Source organism: Neofelis nebulosa, chromosome X, assembly GCF_028018385.1.
Source record: "Neofelis nebulosa isolate mNeoNeb1 chromosome X, mNeoNeb1.pri, whole genome shotgun sequence".
Classification (NCBI taxonomy): Eukaryota; Metazoa; Chordata; class Mammalia; order Carnivora; family Felidae; genus Neofelis; species Neofelis nebulosa.
This window is the reverse complement of record NC_080800.1, coordinates 112,892,559-112,912,666: the sequence shown is the minus strand read 5'-3', so window position 1 is coordinate 112,912,666 and position 20,108 is coordinate 112,892,559. Positions and strand designations below refer to the sequence as shown.

Below are 20,108 nucleotides of genomic sequence, written 5' to 3'. Positions count from 1 at the left end.
ACGTATAATTCTGACTCTCCCCAAACGAAACCAACAGCCTACTATTGACCAGAAGCCTTATTGATAACATGCAGTCAACACATATTTTGTATGTTGTATCATACACTATATTCTTACAACCAAGTAAGCTAGAGAAAAGGAAATTTATTAAGAAAATCTCAAGGAAAAGAAAATACGTTTGTAGTACTGTACCCTATTTCCTGCATGTAAGTGTGCCCACATACTTAAAACCTGTGTTATCTGAGGCTCACCTGGGCTGTGGTTATAAACAAGAATATCTTTCTTCTTAGAAAATACACCCCGAAATATTCAGGGGCGAGGCCATGATGTACAAAACCTCAGATGGCTCAGAAAAAAGATACACTTGCTATTTATATTAGTATTTTTGCAACTTTTCCGTAACTTTGAAATAATTTCTAAAAAAAAACAAAAAAAACAGCTCAAGTATTGATTGCGTCCTCAGGGAATCCAGATTCCAACACCCCTTTTCCGTGTCCCCGCATTGCACTTCATTTGCTTGTGTCTTTTTCCACACCAAACGTGACGTACCTTAAGAGGAGGGCTTGTCTGCTTTCCTGTTCGTAAATGCAGAGCCCGATACAGGGTCAAGTCCGTAGTACCTACGCCGTATGTGTTGAGTAAATGTTCCCAATAATTGGAGTGGGAAAACTGAAAGCTTGCCTCAGTGTCTATAGTGGAAGCCAACCGGGGGTCTAAGCTGTCTGCGTCCCCCAAGCCTGCAGGGTCTGGTCAGTGACCCAGCCTCCTGGCCGCTTCCTCACAACTTGCCCCGCCGGCCACCTGAGCCACACTGTCGCGCAGGATGCCGTGGGAAGTCAGCCCAGACACCAAGACTGCCCTCCACACGACGCCCGCTGTGAGCTGACTCCTGCCCGCGCCCCCGGACCCTTTACCCACGCGCACACCTCTGCGGTCTTGTGCACTCCGTGCTCTCCCCCGGGGGCTCCCTTCCTCCACCCCAACATCCTTTAGGACCCAGTCTGTGCCACCGCTCCCGGAGCTTGCACACGTGTCGTGCGGAAGACTGCACGTACCGTCGACCAGTGTTGGATGGGTGGCTGGATGGGTAACAACAACAAAAAGAAGCAGTAACCAGAAATGGGCATCAAATCTGAGTTAAAGGCTGTGCGTTCGAGACATTCACAGCAGAGAGGTGCAGGAGAGAGGAGTAGGGTTTGTGACGGATTATTGGACTCAAGTGGGGTTCAGGTCCACAGGAAAGCGTGCAGGGGAATTCAGAGGAGCTCCAGGAGCGGGCCGTGGGAAGTTCCCTGTGTATTTCACTGGCGTTCTTGAGAGTTGCCGCATTGCCTGCTGGGGTTACTCAGAGGAGTGTGGTATGGAGGGGGTACATTTGTGTGCTGATGTCCTTTAGATTGGAAATCAAGGGTCGCAGACCTTTTTATTCATTTTTTGAGAGAGACTGTGTGTGAGCGGGGCAAGGGGAGAGAGACAGGGAGGCAGAGGATCGCGCTGACAGCAGCGAGCCCGAGGCGGGACTCGAACTCACAATGAGATCGTGACCTGAGCCGAAGTCAGGTGCTCAGCCGACAGAGCCACCCGGGCGCCCCAGATTACAGTGTTTTTTTTTTTTTTTTTTTAATTTTTTAAATGTTTATTTATTTTTGAGAGAGAGAGACAGACAGAGACCGAGCTCCAGAGACAGAGCATCAGAGAGAGAAGGAGACACAGAATCAAAGCAGCTCCAGGTTCTGAGCTGTCAGCACAGAGCCTGACGCGGGGCTCGAACTCACGAACCGTGAGATCATGACCTGAACCGAAGACGGCCGCGTAACCGATGGAGCCACCCGGGCGCCCCAGATTACAGTCTTTTTAAAAAGAAACCTTCCTAGGGGCGCCCGGGTGGCTCCGTCAGTTGAGAGTGTCCGACTTTGGCTCAGGTCACGATCTCACAGTCCGTGAGTTCGAGCCCCGCGTCGGGCTCTGTGCTGACCGCTCGGAGCCTGGAGCCTGCTTCCGATTCTTCTCCCTCTCTCTCTGCCCCTCCCCTGCTCATGCTCTGTCTTTGTCTCAAAAATAAATAAAAACATTTAAAAAAATTAAAAAAAAAAGAAACCTTCCTAAATACCCTCAATGTGGAACTGCTCAAGCCAAATGAAACATCTGGGACCCCCCGGGCTTCCAAGGCTTCCTCGTTGTTGACAATAAAACTGCAAGAGCTACTTTTTTTTTTTTTTTTTTTTTTTTTTTTTTTTGGCTTTACTTCCCTTTAAATTGGGTGTGGTCTTTGGTCTACTGCCTGGGCAAGGCCTATTTTCCTGGGTCTCCTACATCTCAACCATTTTAAGATGCCTTCCTGTGTACTTGCACCGCTGGGTGCAGGCAGGTGTTCTGGGGGCTGCATGGAAACCCACTTGAGCGCTGCTGTCTATGACGGTCCGTTCCGGACACCAGGTTCTCTGCTGGGCGCTCTCAGGGAACGACCTCATTAAATCCTCACCAACCCTGTCAAGCAGGTATTATCATCCCCACTTTCCAGACGTGGACACTGAGGCCCACAGGAGGAGAAGTGATTTGCCCTGGTTATAAAGTTAGTAAAATAGCAGAGCCTAGATGAAGACTGTATCTGTCTGACTCCAGACACAATCATTACACGGCAGTATTTCTGCTTTAAAACATTTTTTTTTTAATTTGAGAGAGAGAGAGAGAGAGTGTGTGTGTGTGTGTGTGAGAGAGAGAGAGAGAGTCGGGGAGAGGGGAAGAGGGAGAGAGAGAATCCCAAGCAGGTGCTACGCTCCGCATGGAGCCCGATGTGGGGCTCGATCCCACAACCCTGGGGTCATGACCCGAGCCAAAAATCGAGAGTCTGCGCTACTCAGGCTCCCCTCCAATTTTTTCTTTTTTAACTGGAGGTGTGTTTCACAGAGAAAAGAATTGTACTTAGTTTCATGTTCCGCGTTTCTGTTGCCTTCGTTTAACTGCGATTTCCCCGTACAAGGAGCACACTGCATTTTGTAGACATTTGCTTCCTACCAGGTAACAGAGATCGTTAATATTTCATACTTGGCTCATTTTCTCTTTCTTTGGAAATAAAAAGCATTGGTCATTTCAAGCCTTCCCTCCCCCAACCCTTAGAGGGAATGTAAAAGTAACATGTTTGTTAAAAAAAAAAATGGAATGAAGTTAGATAATTTATAATCAGAACGTTATAGGTAGACCAGAAATGTCCTCAAGTCCTCCTCATTTAGTAGAACAACTTTGAAAATGTTCAAGTTTGGAACAACTGCATGTACTGTTTTGCGAACTACCATGAACTATATAATAAAAACAGATTCTTTATTTTTTTTATTTTTATTTATTTTTAATTTTTTTAAACATTTATTTATTTTCGGGGCAGAGAGAGACAGAGCATGAACAGGGGAGGGTCAGAGAGACAGGGAGACGCAGAATCGGAAACAGGCTCCAGGCTCTGAGCTGTCAGCATGGAGCCCGACGCGGGGCTCGAACTCACCGACCGTGAGATTATGACCTGAGCCGAAGTTGGACGCTTAACCGACTGGGCACCCCCAGGCGCCCCATAGAAATAGATTATTTTTATCTACACTATAATTCTCATTCTCTACTCCCCGAGTACATTTTTATCATAGAAATGTTGACATAAACTATTTTTACAGTATTGCATTTTTTTTTTTTGCTTTACCCAACCCCCAGAATTATTTCATGAGCTACTTCACCGAGGGATAAGCAGCTGCATTTATGCATTTTTCCTTCATGTGATAAATAAAGGGCCAATTCTATGTCAGGCCCTGTGGTAGACACTGAAGTCACCATGAACAGGTGAATAGGACACAGTCTTGGTCCTCAAAAAGCTCACAGAATAGTAGGAACGTCTTCCACTTGGCTAAGAGCTGTGGGCGTGGTGGGGGAGCGGGAGGGGGAGGGGTGTTCCAAGCAGAGTAAACCACATGCGGTACCGAGGGTTGGAACTTAAGACGCCGATAGGTATATTGGCAGGAGACGCTGAAGCAGGGGAGTGGAGAAATCAGACTTGTGTTTAAGAATTCACCTTGGGGGCGCCTGGGTGGCTCAGTCGGCTGAGCGGCCGACTTCGGCTCAGGTCACGATGTCATGGCTCGTGAGTTCGAGCCCCGCGTCGGGCTCTGTGCTGACGGCTCAGAGCCCGGAGCCCGCTTCGGATTCCGTGCCTCCCTCTCTCTCTGCCCCTAACCCACTCGCCTTCTGTCTCAGTCTCTCTCAAAAGTAAATAAACATTAAAACCGAAAAAACACACAAGAAGTCACCTTGGCTGTGTGTGGAGGTCAAACGACACGGAGCAAGAGTGGAGGCGGGGAGGCTGGGAGCCTGGTGTAGCATTCCGGAAGCGAGGTGACAGTGACGCGGACTTAGGATAGTGGCAGCCGAGATAGAAAGAAGTAGATTAACTTAGGAACTGTTTCAGAAAGAGAGCTGATTGTGTTCATGCTGGTGTGGACGTGGAGTGAGCACAGTGGGAAGGAGTCGAGCCAGGTTTCTGGCTTGGGGAGCACGTATCTCGTTGTGTTGGGGGAGGGGTCAACAGTTCCCTTTGGACCCATTGGGCTGCGGGGCCTGGGCCCACCATTTGGAGATGCAGGCAGCTGGGGACGGACTCCGGGGGGCAGGTCAGGACTACAGGCATAAAGGTGGCGCTCGGACCCATGAGCTGGCAAAGCGGGGGAGATGGCCTGCTGCGAGCATGCGGGACAGGAAGAGAAGAGGGTAACAGGTGGGACGTGGCGTTCTTGGAAAGGACAGGGTGACCTCATGAGGAAGTACTCTGAGGGGGTGAAGGCAGTTGGCTTGGTGAGGCTGATGCTCAGGGGAAAGAAGGTTCTGGGCCGGAGCTACGGGAGGTGTCCTTTAGGGAGCAGTAGGAGGTATGAGAGCAGGAGAAATAGACTAGAATATGTAGTCTTTGTATCTAGAGCATTCCTCTGGTAACGGATGTCGTCAGCAACTTGGTCGCCAGAGACCAAGATAACGGGGAGATACCATTCCCAAAGAAGAAGAAGGTGGGGTGACGTGCAGGGGCCATGTTTAAACCCGGGGAGGTGAAGATACGAAGACTAAAAGTTTCGTCCAGGCTGGACGTAGGTTCCCTTTGGAGGAAGCCTACCAAAGGGGTGATGCCTCTCGCCCTCCCCCGCCCCCGTGACCCCACCAGGCAAGTGTGGCTGTGCACAAAGTGGCACTGAGCTACCGCGAGGCAGGGAGAGTCATGGCCCGGTGTATGGTCTCTTTTCTCTGGACCAGGCCAAGCCCTCTTCTCAGCTGGACCTGGGGTCCTGGCCTTCCTACGGGAGCCTGACATCTATAAGAACCTCACGAGCAACGTCTCCTTGCTGTCATGGCCGCTGCCCCACCTCCTTCAAGCGTCCCATGCGGAGGACAACGCGGAAGCAGGATCTTCCGCTCCGGAGGACAAGACGGCACTGTGGACGTATCGGTACGTGGGTCCCCGAGTCAACACATGTCACCTCTGCTCACACCAAAGTTCTCTCGTGGAAGAAAGTGCACAGCCGAGCAAGTACAGCCACTCTGGGTCCCTTATGCGAAAAATCCCTCTATCGCAAAGGACAAAGAATGGCCCTGTTGGCCTCGGTGGAAGGATGGAGGGCCAGTTTCCCAGCTCCAGGCCCTCTCGCCTAAGGTAGAACCACCTAGGCAGCTATTCAAAAGGTAAAGCAGGGGCGCCTGGGTGGCTCAGTCGGTTAACCGTCTGACCCTAGCCCAGGTCATGATCTCAGGGCTTGTGAGTTCGAGCCCCGCATCGGGCTCTGTGCTGACAGCTCAGAGCCCGGAGCCTGCTTCGGATTCTGCGTCGCTCTCTCGCTCTGCCCCTCCCCTGCTCATGCTCTCTCTCTCTCTCTCTCAAGAATAAACACCAGAAAAAAAATTTAAAAATAAAAAGGTAAGGCAACTGCTTCTCATCTAAGCACCCCCCCTCACCTCCAGCCTCGCTAAACTGTGATTAATCAAGAGAAAAACAAAGTCTCTTTTTAATCCCCTGCAGCCTTTCCAGAGCAGGCTGGAGATAAAGACCCTGATTGCTTTTCCCTGAACGGGCTTCACATCATTCATCAAAGGCTATCGCAGTCCTCCAGGGACTGTGCTGTCACCGAGATACTTTGTGGTGCAACCGAGCTTGAGAACCGAGTTTGCAAAAACATCACCAAGGTCGGAAAGAGACCCCCTCGGAAAGATCCCCCCACCCTCCACCTCCCACCCCCGCCCCCAACCCGGCGGCGGCGGCGGCGGGCTCGAGGGGCTGGATCACAGCAGTAATGTTAAGGGCTCTTTATTATTCAAAAAATAAATAACAAGATAATCACAAGTTCACTCTGGAAACAATGGAGACTGCAGGTAGATACAAGAGATTTCCTTTAAATACAGTCATTTCGGGAGGAGGAGTGGGCAGGCTGAGAGCGGCTGCCTCTGCTCTCTTCCTCCCACCTACAGTGGTGGAGACTGGACAGGGTTGAAATAAGAGAACCGAGTAGTAACAGCCTGACTGTGTGCGGATGAGGGGGGCGGAGGAGGGAGAGAATGAGTGTGGGGCGGGGGGAGGCGGGGGGGGGGGGCAGGGTTTTTCAGTTCTCCGCTGCAGCAGACTTTCTAGAGCCTGCCCCCTCCATCGTAGGGGCCGCAGGAACCCGGAACCAACGTCTTCAGTAATCAAAGACATCACCCACTGAAAGACACTGCACGCAAAGACACAAAACTAAACTTGACGAATTTTCTGCCGTTTACTCTGAACTCAATCTGTGCATAATGGTCTCGTCTTTTCATGGGACTCTCCGGACGGCTGCCTCGGGTGGGGCGGGGGGGGCTTGCCGCTTCAGACTATAGACGCTGACGGACCCGGGGCCTGCTTGGGCTGCTCGGCCCCGCGATTCGCGAGTCGCAGCCCTACAGGCCTGGGGGTGTATAATAAATAGTTCTCCGCGAGGAGGATCCTAGGGTTATAAATAGGCAGTTCAACAGGGGGTGGGCTTAACTGCTTTGCTACAAGACCACCAGCGTGAGCTCAGCCGCGGCCTGCGAGGCGCCAGTGTTCAGAGTTTGAGCAAGCCAAAAGACGTGAAGCCCGTCCCGTGGCTCACTTGGCTCGGATCAGTCACGTTCACGAACACCGAAGCACCCGGATGCAGTTCGAAGACTCCTCCCAAGTGAATGGATTGCTGCCCACAGGGTTTGGAGGAACTGCGGGCATTTGCAGCTCTGAGTAAGACTCTCTCGGATCCACTCGGGGAATGCAGGCAGAGGCTGGCTATAAACGGAGCTTGACTCGAAGCTTCCCGATTGGAACAGAAGGTGACTTGGGCGTAGATATAATAGAGTCCTTGTCTTTTAACGGCCAGCTGCTTCCCATTCTCGAGGGTTACCAAGTTGCTGCTTATGGTGTAGTAGCCTTTCGGGGCCCACTGGAGAACTGCAATGGAGAGGGGAGATTCACGGTGAGATGACGCGTACGTGGTTCGCATTCTAACACAACACAGAGTCTAATGTGGGGCCCTGGCTTCCTCTACGAATGAGAATTTGGGGGGATAGGGGCTCCTGAGGACCCTTCCGGACCTCCGTCCACGGAGCAGCTACAACTCGGCAGCGGCTTCGGACGGAGCTGGGTTCCAATCCGGGCGTCGTGCAAGCCCGCACAGGTCACTTAACCTCTCTGAGCTTTTTAGTTCCTCCTCTGTAACACGGGGCTGGTAGCACAGCGTCTCTCAGAAACTTGTTCTGAGGATTAAGTACAGCCACTGTACTTAACGCGGTGAGTTTCCTTCTTCCTTTAGAGCTTTGGAAGCCGATTTGCCCGTGAACTTCAAGGTGTGAGTGATTTCAAAATTCCACGTCATAAGTCACGCACGCTAACCCGGTCAGACAAAGCCCTTGCTAACAGGAACACTGGCATCTTGCTCTCCTGGGATTTCACAAAGTCCGAGAGCTGCCCGTTCCACGTGGCTCAGCCTTAGCCCACAAGGGGAGAGACCCCATTTCTTCCTCCCTGATCGTGCTGTCGCAAGCCCGACCTGCCTCCCACAGCAAGGACTAAAATTAGGCAAGGAAGTATGAAAATAAACCTGTCATTTCACTGTGTGTTTTGATCTTCCATTGTAGTGGGGCGTCACCAACTTGAAAGTACCTGTGTTCTTGTGGCGAAACCTGAGTACCCACCAACAGTGTGCCATTTTCTCGGCTGAGATGTTGAGTGGGTTCAAAGTAGTGTGTGCGCCCGATTTCAAATCTCAGCTCCCACAGAGAGCTAGACTGCTGGCTGTGGGGGTTGGGGAGAAGTGAAAGTATCGATCATTTGCTTCCTTGAGCTCTTTTTTTTTTTTTTCTTAAATTTCCTATTTGGTGGTCTATCGGGGTGTCAGATTCAACCTGTCAAGACTCATCCTTCGGTAACAGGAAAGGCGTCCTGAAATGTCTGACATTTCTTGGCCCTCCAGACCACTCCAGAAAGGACGCTTCACTACAGGGCTTTCACTTTGGGACCGTTTGACAAAACAAGGGCGCGGGTTCTCTATCTTTTAGTCCACCAACATTATTTTCCTAAGCCCTTTTACCTAATCTTTGTCCTTGCTGTGGGATCCAGGTCACGTTTGTGGCAGCATGAGCGGGCAGGAGTGAGGGCTTTGGGACTGGGGTGGGGTGAGGGATGTTACTGTCTTGGCACCTGATCGCCTGTGGGCCTCCTGGGATGCATACGGGGAAATACGCTAGGACCAATATCGATCATGGGTCTTTGGGCAGAATCTGAGCGCGGTGGAATATATCCAAGGGCCAGGGTCTAGGTACAGGTGGACAAAGACCAGCGGGAAGCTACTCTCCTAGGTGGTGGCTCTGTTGCTGTCATGCAATCTGGATGTGCCGGTGTCATGTGAACAGCCACCCTGGACATGCCCATCGACTCGTGGTGTTTTCCCATAAGTGTATTTTCTGAGAATGGCTACTTGGCAGAATTATTAAATGTTGTAGGAACAAGGGGTAGGAACGAAGGGCTTTACACGGCTCTTCCGCCAGCTAAAGTACAGTAAAGTAAGCTCAGGAACGACACCTTGCATTTGTGGAGCACGTGGCAGTATAGCCCCCTTCCACATTGGCTGATGCGATGCTGAGAGCCACCCCGTGAGTCAACGAGGCAGGAAACAGCGGTGAAGGCACTGGCCCGAGCTCATCTAGCAAGTGGTAGTCACGGTCCTGGAATCTCAGGGTTCAGAAACTTCCTATCCGGTGCTCTTCCTTCCATATCATGATCTCCGACAATCATTTATGGGTTACACCCACTGAGACGCCCAAGCTGCCTCACATATGAGGTGGTGTCTCCTCTCCTCTCTCTCTGTCTTCTATTTCTATCTCTGTCTCTTTCTCATTGTGTGTGTGTGTGTGTGTGTGTGTCTCTCTCTCTCTCTCTCTCTCTCACACACACACACACACACACACACACATGCTGTGTCGAACTCCATTCTGGAGCACTGTGCTGCATTTTTTCCCGAGGCGGTTTCACGCTCGTGTGCACATTTCCACCCATTTGTCAGATGCAACACACTCTCTGGCACTGGCTATCTCAAGGCACACGTTTGGTTGAAAAAGATCTCAGAGCCAGGATGATGGCAGAACACATATGGAAATAAAATCATTCGGAGTTGCAAAGATTACGGCGTGTCGTCTGTTGTTGCTTCATCAGAAAAGCTAACGTCCTGGCAACGATCGATCTTTGCAGAATGATTTTACCTTTAATTTCCCCGGGGTTGGCCCCAGCGAGCCTGGGGTTAATCATACGGGGATTGACAGATGGCGGGAAATACCTCTGGAGGCCCATTTACGCACAGTGAAGAGGGCTTAGCGTGAGGGATGCTCCCAGTCGGGAGGTCACTCACTACCTGCCATCTCTTCTATGTTGTCAGAATAATGGTCCCTCCACCCAGCAATTCATCATTTGGAATCGGCCATTGAACAAGAACATAATGAGGACATCGGGACGGCTTCCCACCTCCTTTTGTCCCTTCAAGGCCCATCTGTCCGTCGGAGCTCACTTTGAAGACAAAGGAGGGCGGACGAGAGGTGTATGGGTGGGTTGGTAGACTGGGCCCCAGAGGAGGAGAGGAACCTGCCCAGTAGGCCGTGTCGCTTCAGCGTCCCCGCCCTCCCGCCCGGGTGCCCGACTCAGATGCTTTGGACTTACCAGACGCTGTGCTACTGCTGGCCTCACTTATGACATGTGCTGCAACTCGAGGATCCTGATCGCCTGAAATTGAAACCAAGAGCCAACTGTCAGGCCAAGAGCAATGCGAAACTGCCCGCAGAGCCATTGGATCTAGTTCTGCAGCCACGTAAGAGAGGCCCGGCTTAAACCGGTTACGCAAAAGGAAAGGTAAAGTGGTCTGAAGTCCCTGTCACAGGGACAGGTTGGTTTCTGGAATCTGAACGCCTGAACCGGCTCTTGGCACCGAGGCTGTTCCCCTAATGGCTCTTCGATACCCGACGCCTCTCTACCTACGTGGGCTCCGGCTAAACTCCTGGTCTCCATGAAACATATTTGGAAGCTTTGCTTTTGGAAACAGCTCCCATCTGCTGGGGATCTCACTGGGCGCCCAGGCCGTGTCTGATGTGGTCAGGCAACAGGCCAAACTATTGTGCCTATCTCGAGTTGTTTCTCGTGTAGAAAGCTTGCTTTTTTTTTTTTTTTTTTTTAATTTTTTTTTCAACGTTTTTTTTTTATTTATTTTTGGGACAGAGAGAGACAGAGCATGAACGGGGGAGGGGCAGAAAGAGAGGGAGACACAGAATCGGAAACAGGCTCCAGGCTCCGAGCCATCAGCCCAGAGCCCGACGCGGGGCTCGAACTCACGGACCGCGAGATCGTGACCTGGCTGAAGTCGGACGCTTAACCGACTGCGCCACCCAGGCGCCCCTAGAAAGCTTGCTTTTTAATCAGATGTGCTGATCTCCTGAGTGCAGAGACTATGAGGAAGTTTCTCCCCCCCCCCCCCCGGAATGGGCCTGATGTCAGACACCTTGGAGGTGCCCTATAAATATTGAATCAAATTGCAGGACCTAGATAAGCAGTTTCGTCAAGTTGATCCTTTTCCTGCAGACCTCTAGACAGCATCCATGTGAACTGGTTCCTCAAATTTCACTGTAAGTAGCTGACACGATGGTACCACTCAACACATCTTACAGTCATTCTGAGGACAAAAACCTTTGTGGAAATCAGATGACCCGTTGCGAGCGCTGAGTACTCTCTTTGCCTCAGAAAACAGTATCTGTATCTCTGTCTGTACATATTTCTCCGGGTGCATAAATTTGCAGCAGCCATAGCATCATTTTCACTGACTTTGTGAATGACAGTCTCTACCAACACCCGTCCACCAACACTCCATCTCTCCCATAGTCAGCTGCTTGGCCCACTCCAGGCATTATAGTGTTTGTCTTGGGGGTGTTATATACTAAGGGGAACAGGGAAAATTAGAGTGTCCAGAAAAGGAGGTGGCCGGGAGAGGAAAGGCCCTAGAAAGCATCGTAGGAGGAACAGTGGAAGACACTGGGGGTGTTTAGCCTGGAGAAGACAAGGCTCAAGGGCCACGACTGCCATTTTCAACATCTGGACAGTTGCTGTATAAGAAGAAGAATTCTGCTTTGCTCAGTACGGCCCCCAAGAGCAGAACTGGGTCCAGTGAGTGGGAGATTACAGGAACGACTTTCAACTCCAGAGGAGAAAAGATTTCTCTCGAGTGGTATAGCAATCTTATTATCATTAGTAGAGCCACTTAAAAATGGACCCAGATGATTAATGAGACAGAAGGTGCCTAGGCGTGTTGGATCAGAGGACAGATGGTCAGTGCCATTGTGAAGGAGATGCATATCGTGTGGGAGGTGCTACATTTGAGAACCCTTCCAGTCGAGACCCTTTCCGCCCCTGAGATGTTTGAGATGTTCTGACATCAAGAACAGGGCGAAAAGTAGAACGTCGTCACACGGTATCGTTCCTCGATCCCAGATGCTCCACTGGCCACGGTCCCCCATGAAAACCTGTTATCGCTGAGCGGTGAACGCCCCTGCTCCCAAATGATGACTTCCCCATAGACACGTATAAACAAAGCCTTCCCAAATCGCAAGCATTAGAGAAGGTGTCGATTTGGCCATCGTATTCCTGTTTTATTTCTAGGGCTAAAAGTTCCCTCATTCATCAACCGGGCTGTTCAGTGTCATCAGCCCAAAGCTTCCTTTTAGTTTTTAAGTATTCATAAAAATGAGTAGAGAGCAACCTACCTTTTTGCATTGCAACATTTTTTTCTTTCTTCATTTCTTTGTTTAGCATTATCTCCTAAAATAAGAATCATTGCAAAAGGTCATTTTGACAGGAAATCGGGCGTGGGAGTTTTAGAGGTATCATTCATTGGGCGTCTGTCATTGCTTTATCGCCTGTTCCTGGTGAGGATTATCACACGGACTTAGATCCTGTCATTAATTCCACCATCCTGATTGGGAGCCCATGGCTCTGACAGATGAGCTGACAGCCCAGAAAGCCCAGGGGCGAACCTGGAAGCAGAATCTGGGCCTTATTAATCTCCGCTGTGGTGCCCTCTCCGGACCAGAGGCTGTGGTGCTGACCCTTCCTATGACCCCGGCCTCCCTGCCTCTGACAGGTATTGACAAATAATGCTGAATGGGGAGACGTTTCTACCCTGGGAACTAGTATATAGAATATTATTAAACACGAAGCATGGTGTGGGTCTATTGGAATAAAATTGGTCTGAAATCTCTCAGGAAATGGTAAGAGTAAGTTCGACCTTGGGAAGAAATTCCAGACTATGAAAAGACCCTCAGACATTTTTTTTTGTTTTGTTTTTATCCCTGTCAAGGGGATGAGGAAATTCTCTGGTTGCTGGTCGCCTTGCGTGGCCTGTATTTATTTAGAGTAATCAGCAGATGGGAAACACAGATAATCTCCCAGTGATGCCAGCGTTCAAAGGCAAATGCAACACTTCTTGAGGGGTTGCTTTTCACTTAGCAACTGGGGAAAGCTGGAGGTACTCAAAGAAGTTAACAGGGACAACCCTCAACGCAAGCAGGAAGGCAATAATGGCTACGGCTGCCATTTTAAAGATCCTGAATATGAGGCCTAGAGGGCTTAACTGGGGGGCATGAGGTCACCCAAGGGGTCTGGGGTGGAAGCCAAGAGCAGAAACCGTGAGATCACATTCAGAGGCCGACTGAGCTCACACCATCACTCTGGACTCTAAATACAAGGGAGGAACACGGTAGTATTTTCACATCTGATCATCAAAGTCCCATTACCGGACTCCATTTTCTATAAGGCCCTTCCTTTTCCGTTCTTCCCCAGAAGGAATCCGTGGCGGTACTGTTGAGGGTCTCGTTGTAGGCTCAGCTCGGTTGCCAGATGTGAGGGTGTAAGCCACAGAGCCCTAGCGGGGAATCTGAGCCTCGAAATGCTCACAGGGGCCCACAGGGCTTTAACTTTCCACTTGAGCTAGATGGTGGCACTGAGAAAGTGCGGTGACAGGAAAATGTTTGTGAGACAGCAAGTAAACAAATGAGCATTTAGTGTCTTTTCAAAAATGGAGTGTGATGATCGAGGGTGAGATACTTTTAGGCTACGTGAAAACGTGAAGTCAGCAAAGTTTGTCTTTTATGTGTCCAGCCTTGCCTTTCTGTGAACTTTCCCTCAGCCGCGCTCCCCAGAGCCTTTTTCCCCCCTTGCTTCACTCCCCACCTCGACTGAAAGACTTCTTAAAGTTGACTTTCAGAAAATCTGGGACTGGTTATTTCTCTCTTAGTGGGAAGTCTATGTGGCAGGGACGGACAGGCGGACCTTTACCTTGAAGAGGAAATGCTTTGACACCTCAAAGACGTCTCAGGCCTCAGTGGGTAGACGACCCTGGAACTGACCAGTCTAGCGGGGTGGGGTGGGTAGTATGTTTTAGCGTGAAATTACACTATTCAACATGCTGCCTCCACTTACCCTAGCATAAACCCTGAATCCCATCCTGTCCAAGTGACGGGTAGGTGTTCCCTGCCTCAGGAGATAATGAGTTGCCTGTTACTAGAGGTGTCCAGAGTTTGGTGACCTCTGGGTAGGGATTACTGGGGAGAAAACTGAAGTCTTGGGTTGATAATTGCATCTGGTGATTTCTTTCTTTCTTTTTTTTTTAAAGTAGGTTTTATGCTCAGCGTGGAGCCCAGTGCAAAGCTTGAACTCACGACCCTGAGATCAAGACCTGAGCTGAAGTCAAGAGACAGACACCGACTGAGCCACCCAGGCACCCTTAGATCCGGTGATTTCTAGGACCCCTTCAAGTCCTATGATTTGGAGCCCCCCAAATCAAACCTTAGGTTGCCCTGGACCAGTCAGACCGTGAACCCCAGAAAGAAAGCCTGTTAACGCTCACTAAGAATATTAAAATCCAGTTTGGGGTTACTATGCGGTTGGCCTGTTGGATTTTTTTTAAGATTCCAAAATATTGTTTAGAATGAGAAATTTGGGAGAACGGATATCAGAGAGGGGGTCGGTCTTGGAAAAGGACTCGTTGTCTCACCACTGCGCGTATCATAGGTACATAGGGCGCCGCCTTGGATCCCGCCCCTGTGGCAGGAGAGGCAAGGGGCTTCCTCTGTTACACGCAAGGAGCCCTGGGTGGCATGTTGAGAAGGTCTGCCTTTCTAGCATGTGAGACTTTGGAGCTGTCACTATTTTTAGGCAAGCAGCTGGAGGGGCCAAGCCGGCTGTCCTCCTCGCTCCTATCCTGGGAGGCTGGCTTGGGAAGTTTTACACATCTGACCTAAAATAGAGCCGTTAGCAATGGGCAGTGGAACTGTAAAACTCTCAGTAAGAAAGAGGGAGGAGAAAACCCAACAGCCACTCGCACTGCCTTGGAGGGAACGCAAGGCTGATCGTATAATTACAGGACAGCAGAGCAGATAATCTCAGCCCTCTCATTTACAGACAAGAAAACAGGCCCAGGGAGGTGAAGTCACTTGCCCAAGGTCACACGGCCAAGCGCATTAAGTAGGCCAGTTGGATGACTGACTGTTGTTCTGAAAGTGGCTTTAATTTTGCAACACCTCCCAATGCCCCGTGGTTCTGGCGAGAATCCTTGAAGAACCAGAGAAACTCAAGTCATGAGAAACTCAAGACATTTCCAAGCCTGGCAGAGAAGGAGGAGTCTCCATCTAAACCCTAGGTTGGCATAAAGAATGCAAAAGCCAGCAGCAGATTCGGGCTGCGTTCTGATTCCTGTAGGTGACACCTTCATAGGCTTCGGAGTCTTCGCTATTGGATTAAATTCCGCCTCAGGGACAGTGCAGGAGGACAGGCGTAAGCTCAGGTTGCATCGTAAGCCCTTTACTCCCGGGTTGAATTGCAGAGCATGTATGTATGTATGTATGTATTTATTTATTTATTTATGATTATTTATTTTGAGACACAGAGAGTGAGTGCGAGCAGGGGAGGAGCAGAGAGAGAGGGAGAGGGAGAGAGAGAGAGAGAGAGAGAGAGAGAGAGAGAGAGAACCCCAAGCAGGCTCCACGCTGTCAGCACAGAGCCTGATGCGGGGCTTGAACTCAGGAATCGTGAGATTGTGACCTGAGCTGAAATCAAGAGTCGGGTGCTTCACCCACTGAGCCACCCAGGAGTCCCTAAACTATACATCATTTATACGTGAGAACCAACTCCTGTTGGCTTATCTAGATACCGCCCCCCCCCCGATTGGCACAAAATCGCCTTCAACGTGGGGAGCTGCTTCCTATTCACGGCCCCAAAGCGAGCTGAGGGCCAAGGGTACTTAGTGTTCTGAGAGCAGAACAGGTAGAAAGACTTTTTGATGCTCTGCCTCAGGAGAAGGAGCTTCTAGACTCCTTGTCCGTGATGATGGAGTCCATGTTGTAAATGACATTCTAAAACTTCTTGTTTGGGGTACCCTTTAGAGGCCCCAGTGACTGCAGTGATTTCCTGCTGGGTCCTCTGTCCGTCTCAGGTGTTGCCCGGCCCTAGGGTGGACTGGCTTCACCAGCAAGTGGTGTTATGTAGGGTCTGGTGTGAGCGGCACCGAGAAAGTCCAACCCCCTTTCCCCACACCTGTCCCCACGAGCAAAGGAAAAGACCTCCCTTTGGTGGCACCTGAAATTCTGTCACCGGAGAAACATTCCTTCCAGTGTGAGAGCATCAGCCTTGCGAAGTCCCTGGTACCCACCGTAGCCACCTAGCGTGGTGAAGGCAGGACCGTAACGTGGCCACAGGTCCCCAGTGAGAAGGCATCGAGGTTTGGATGGAAAGACAAGAAAATACCGGAGGACAAAGTCGGTGTCCTTTGTCATGTTCACAGAGGCGGCTGCATGTGTGAGCCCATGATGTGTGCGAATGCGACCGTGAGAGCGCGTAATGTCCCCGGGAGAGGCCTTTTTGTTCTTCTCAAGAACATTCCTATGAGCACGCACCCTTCCCGTTCTCCTTTCCCTTTTAACATGGGATCTCGGCTTCATTTTTCCTTTCCTTTTTTTTGGGGGGGGGGAGGGGGGAGAGGGGGATACCTTTACCCACGTGTATGTATGCACCTACGTATGTAGGTATATGAAACAAATGTCTACACTTTTACATTGCCAGGTTTCCGTCTCCCAACCTAGCAAAAGCAGTAAAGCGTTTCGATGACACTTTAATGAACAACTGGGCTCCTTACCTTGAGAAAGGCTTCAAACCGGCTTTTAATTTCCTCACAGTTCAGTAAGGATAAGGCCCCCTCTCCTTTGTTGCATTTCTGTAATGTTTTCATGAACACAAAATCTTCATAAAGATTCCTTTCGTCTTCTATCTGTGAAGGAACAGGGACATGAGAAGCATAATTCTGGAACATGCAGCTAATGACGTCTGTCAGTGTAATAACCAAAGGCAGCAATTAAAACGCCATATTATCTGAAAGTCCAGGTAGAAATCACAGCCATTCTAATAAACTTCCATCACATTTTGTCCACGTATGATAAGCAGCAATATTCTAGAATGATCTATCCCTCATTGGTCCAGTAATGATCGGTCACTGTGAGCCCAGTCTATAAAATAGTTTTCTGCTGAGCTCGTTTGCCTACTTCATTTTAGTTTGTGCATTTGACTGAAAGAGCCCACCAGGCCAAACACAAACAGACCCAGAACCCCCCTCTTTTCGCAGCTGTGAAAGCTAAAACTTGACTAACCCAGTGGATGGCCTCGACCATCCCTGCCCCTCCTTATCCTGATGGTAACCTTCACGGCCTCAGTTCTAGGCTGGCCTCCCAACAGAGGGCATTCAAACATCCCTGGGAACATGCAGCCTCCGGAGGCCGAACACCCACCATTCCTACACCCGGACTTTTCGGACCAGCCAGATAATTGATCAAATTTCTCCTCTTCATATATGATCGATGTTTTGTTGGCCCGGCCGGCAATGCCCCGCGGGGGAAGTGGGTAGACACACGGAGACAGGATAAATCCTAACGGTTATTTTTTCCCTCGGGATGCAAAACCGCCTGCTAAGTTGCTCCACTGTTCTGTTCCTGTAAGTCCAGCCGCTTAAGAAGGTAAAACCCCTCAGAGGGAGACTGAGGGGCTTGCAGCTACCATCAGTGTTTGAAGAATTATAGAGAGAACGCCACGTTTGCTGTAAATGTGCAAATTCTGGGACTTAGCCGTGTCTGCGCTGCTCTGAAGCACTAGGACGTTTCAGATCAAATTCACACTCTCCTCTAGTCGGCAATTAAAAAACAAAAGTTGTCTCTAGCAGAAGAAAAGTGTAGTTTTTAAGCAAAACTTGAGCGAATAACCACAGCTAATGTCCACATAGTGTTTACTTTGTGCCAGGCTCTGTTCGAAGCTTGCTACAAAGGCTAAATTCACTTAACCTGCGGGGTGGACACTACTCTCGTCCCCATTTCTCGAATGTGGAAACTGAGGCCTAGAAATAGAAAATGACTTGCCCGGGATCACGGGGCCAATAGGGAGCCGAGTCGCGGTTTGAACCCAAGCAGTCTGACTCCAGAGCCCAGGCTCTCGCCCAGAGACCAGAAGAGGACACCTTGTCCTCCAGGACTAGGTGCCGAACGTGATGCCACAAGACCATGTCTCTAGTTGGGTTCCTACCATTGCCCATCGGGGCAGAACGGACCCCAACCGACCCGCCCGGCGGTAAGGACCCCCACACGTAATTAATAAGGGCTTGTGGTTCGTCTTACCTTGTCCAGTCTTCTGTGAAGATACACAGCAAAGAGTGCTGACCCAATCATCTGGGTGATGAGAAACACAGTAAGTAAATACATAAAAATTTTCATACTGACGGGTGGTCCAGGGGCCACGGAGCGGGGAGCAGTTTGGCTATATGTTTCGATCATGCTGTGTTAGAGTTGGAACGAGATCTTCAGACCGAGGAGGTGGCAGCAGCAGCATGAGAACACTGTCAAAGTGGCCACCTTACTCAGGATTAGTTAAGAGCGCACAATCGTTGCAGCCCACACTTCCTGGAAATTGTGTTTCGCAGTCTTCTCTCCCAGCAAAAAAAAAAAGTTACGTAAAGGTTTTTCTTTTCTTTTCTTTTTTTTTTTTTTTAATTCTACCCATATCATTCCCTTCCAGGCTTTCCCTTTTGTTAGTAAAGAAGAAACAAGTTTCTTCTTCCATACATTCATTCTTGCCTTGAAATGTCATAGGCTTCTTAACAGACAATGGCAGTGTTTTTCCTATCGCTAACTTTCTGGGTTCACCAGTTTCAAGGAAAGTGACAAATTCATCCACCAGCAACCGACTTATTTCAATTTCAATCTTACTAATACCACCCAGGAACCTGGCGTATGGGGAAAGAAACAAACGTCAACAAAAGTTTGGATTGATTTTGTGGCTGCTGGGCCACTGGCGAATTGCTCCTCGAGACTCCTTTTATCTTTAAAACCCAACGAAATCCCAGAAGCTTGTCAAGTCGGGTCTGCATGGCATAAAGCACAAAGGAGGGCTGACAATTATTAAATAGAATTTAGCTGGAAAGGTAATTAGAGAAAAATAAATTTCTCCAAGGCCAAGAGGAGTAGGGTCTTGAAAGAAATCAGTCCCAAACTCTGGGATCGAGGTTAAAGTGGGAATCTTGGCTTGACTTAGCCAGATTGCTTGTCTACGCTGTTCTAATCTGTCAGATAATGGCTCGGAATAGAGACAATAGGCTCCAGTTAAGAGACCTGAATTCTAGTCCTTGCTCCACCAACAAATCGCTATGGACCTCAGACAAATCACTTGACCTCTCCAGGTCTCAGTTTCCCCATCTCCAAAGAGCTGCCTTGCCTAGCCTACAGGCTGTTGTGAAGATCAAATAAAAACGTGCACAGGGGCGCCCGGGTGGCTCCGTCGGTTAAGCGTCCGACTTCGGCTCAGGTCATGATCTCACAGCTCGTGGGTTCGAGCCCCGCGTCGGGCTCTGCGCTGACAGCTCGGAGCCTGGAGCCTGTTTTGGATTCTGTGTCTCCCTCTCTCTCTGCCCCTCACCCGTTCATGCTCTGTCTCGCTCTGTCTCAAAAATAAATACACGTTAAAAAAAAACTTTAAAAAATGTGCACAAAAGATCTTTGAGACGTGTTAAGCAATAGACAAACAAGTCGCCCTGAATTTGGGGGAATTGGTTCAGCCGAAGAGAGTGAGTTCTCGAAATAATTGTTACCTCCTTACACGCTAGTAAAAACCAAGAGAACAACAACATCAAAAACACCCAAAGTTTTGACAACACATTGAATCATTGAGGGGTGTAGGATTATGCATTTCTCAATGGTTTTTGTGTCGTCTTATCAGATTGCCTTCAAAATAAAAGCAGCTGTGGAAATCCCTACCCCACATCCCAACCTGGTCAAGAAACCATGATGAGATCACTTTGGTGATTCCTATAAAATTGTGTTGAGAGACAAATAGGAAATGTAACAAAGTGCTCCGGCAGGCACACTCTCTGTATAGTTAGCACCTGCTCTCTTCCCCTCCCACGCGTCAGCATCCTGTCCCGGGCCCAGATCTGTGCAGCTCCTCACTGCATCTGCCAAGTAGGTGGCTTCGATGCACATGATAAACT

The 20,108-nt window shown here is 49.7% G+C and overlaps 1 protein-coding gene across 1 annotated transcript; it reads right to left on the bottom strand.

Annotated features, from left to right (window-relative positions):
• Positions 1 to 6,303: 6,303 nt before the first annotated feature.
• Positions 6,304 to 18,623, bottom strand: CD40LG (CD40 ligand). The gene is made up of 5 exons (XM_058713122.1): positions 18,244 to 18,623; positions 16,722 to 16,853; positions 12,298 to 12,352; positions 10,211 to 10,273; positions 6,304 to 7,453 (listed from the first exon to the last, which is right to left on the bottom strand). Exons 1-5 carry the CDS (start codon positions 18,397 to 18,399, stop codon positions 7,077 to 7,079), a joined length of 783 nt encoding a protein of 260 aa, XP_058569105.1. The 5' UTR covers positions 18,400 to 18,623; the 3' UTR covers positions 6,304 to 7,076.
• Between the last annotated feature and the right edge of the window lie 1,485 nt (positions 18,624 to 20,108).

Bases quoted from the DNA above. Each gene is read 5' to 3' on its own strand.
- CD40LG (XM_058713122.1), bottom strand. From the start codon at position 18,399: ATGATCGAAACATATAGCCAAACTGCTCCCCGCTCCGTGGCCCCTGGA. The intron at 12,353-16,721 runs GTAAGGAGCCCA...TTCTTATTTTAG, and splicing joins GGTTTGAAGCCTTTCTCAAG to GAGATAATGCTAAACAAAGA. The intron at 7,454-10,210 runs GTAAGTCCAAAG...TCTCCATTGCAG, and splicing joins CAGCAGTAGCACAGCGTCTG to TTCTCCAGTGGGCCCCGAAA.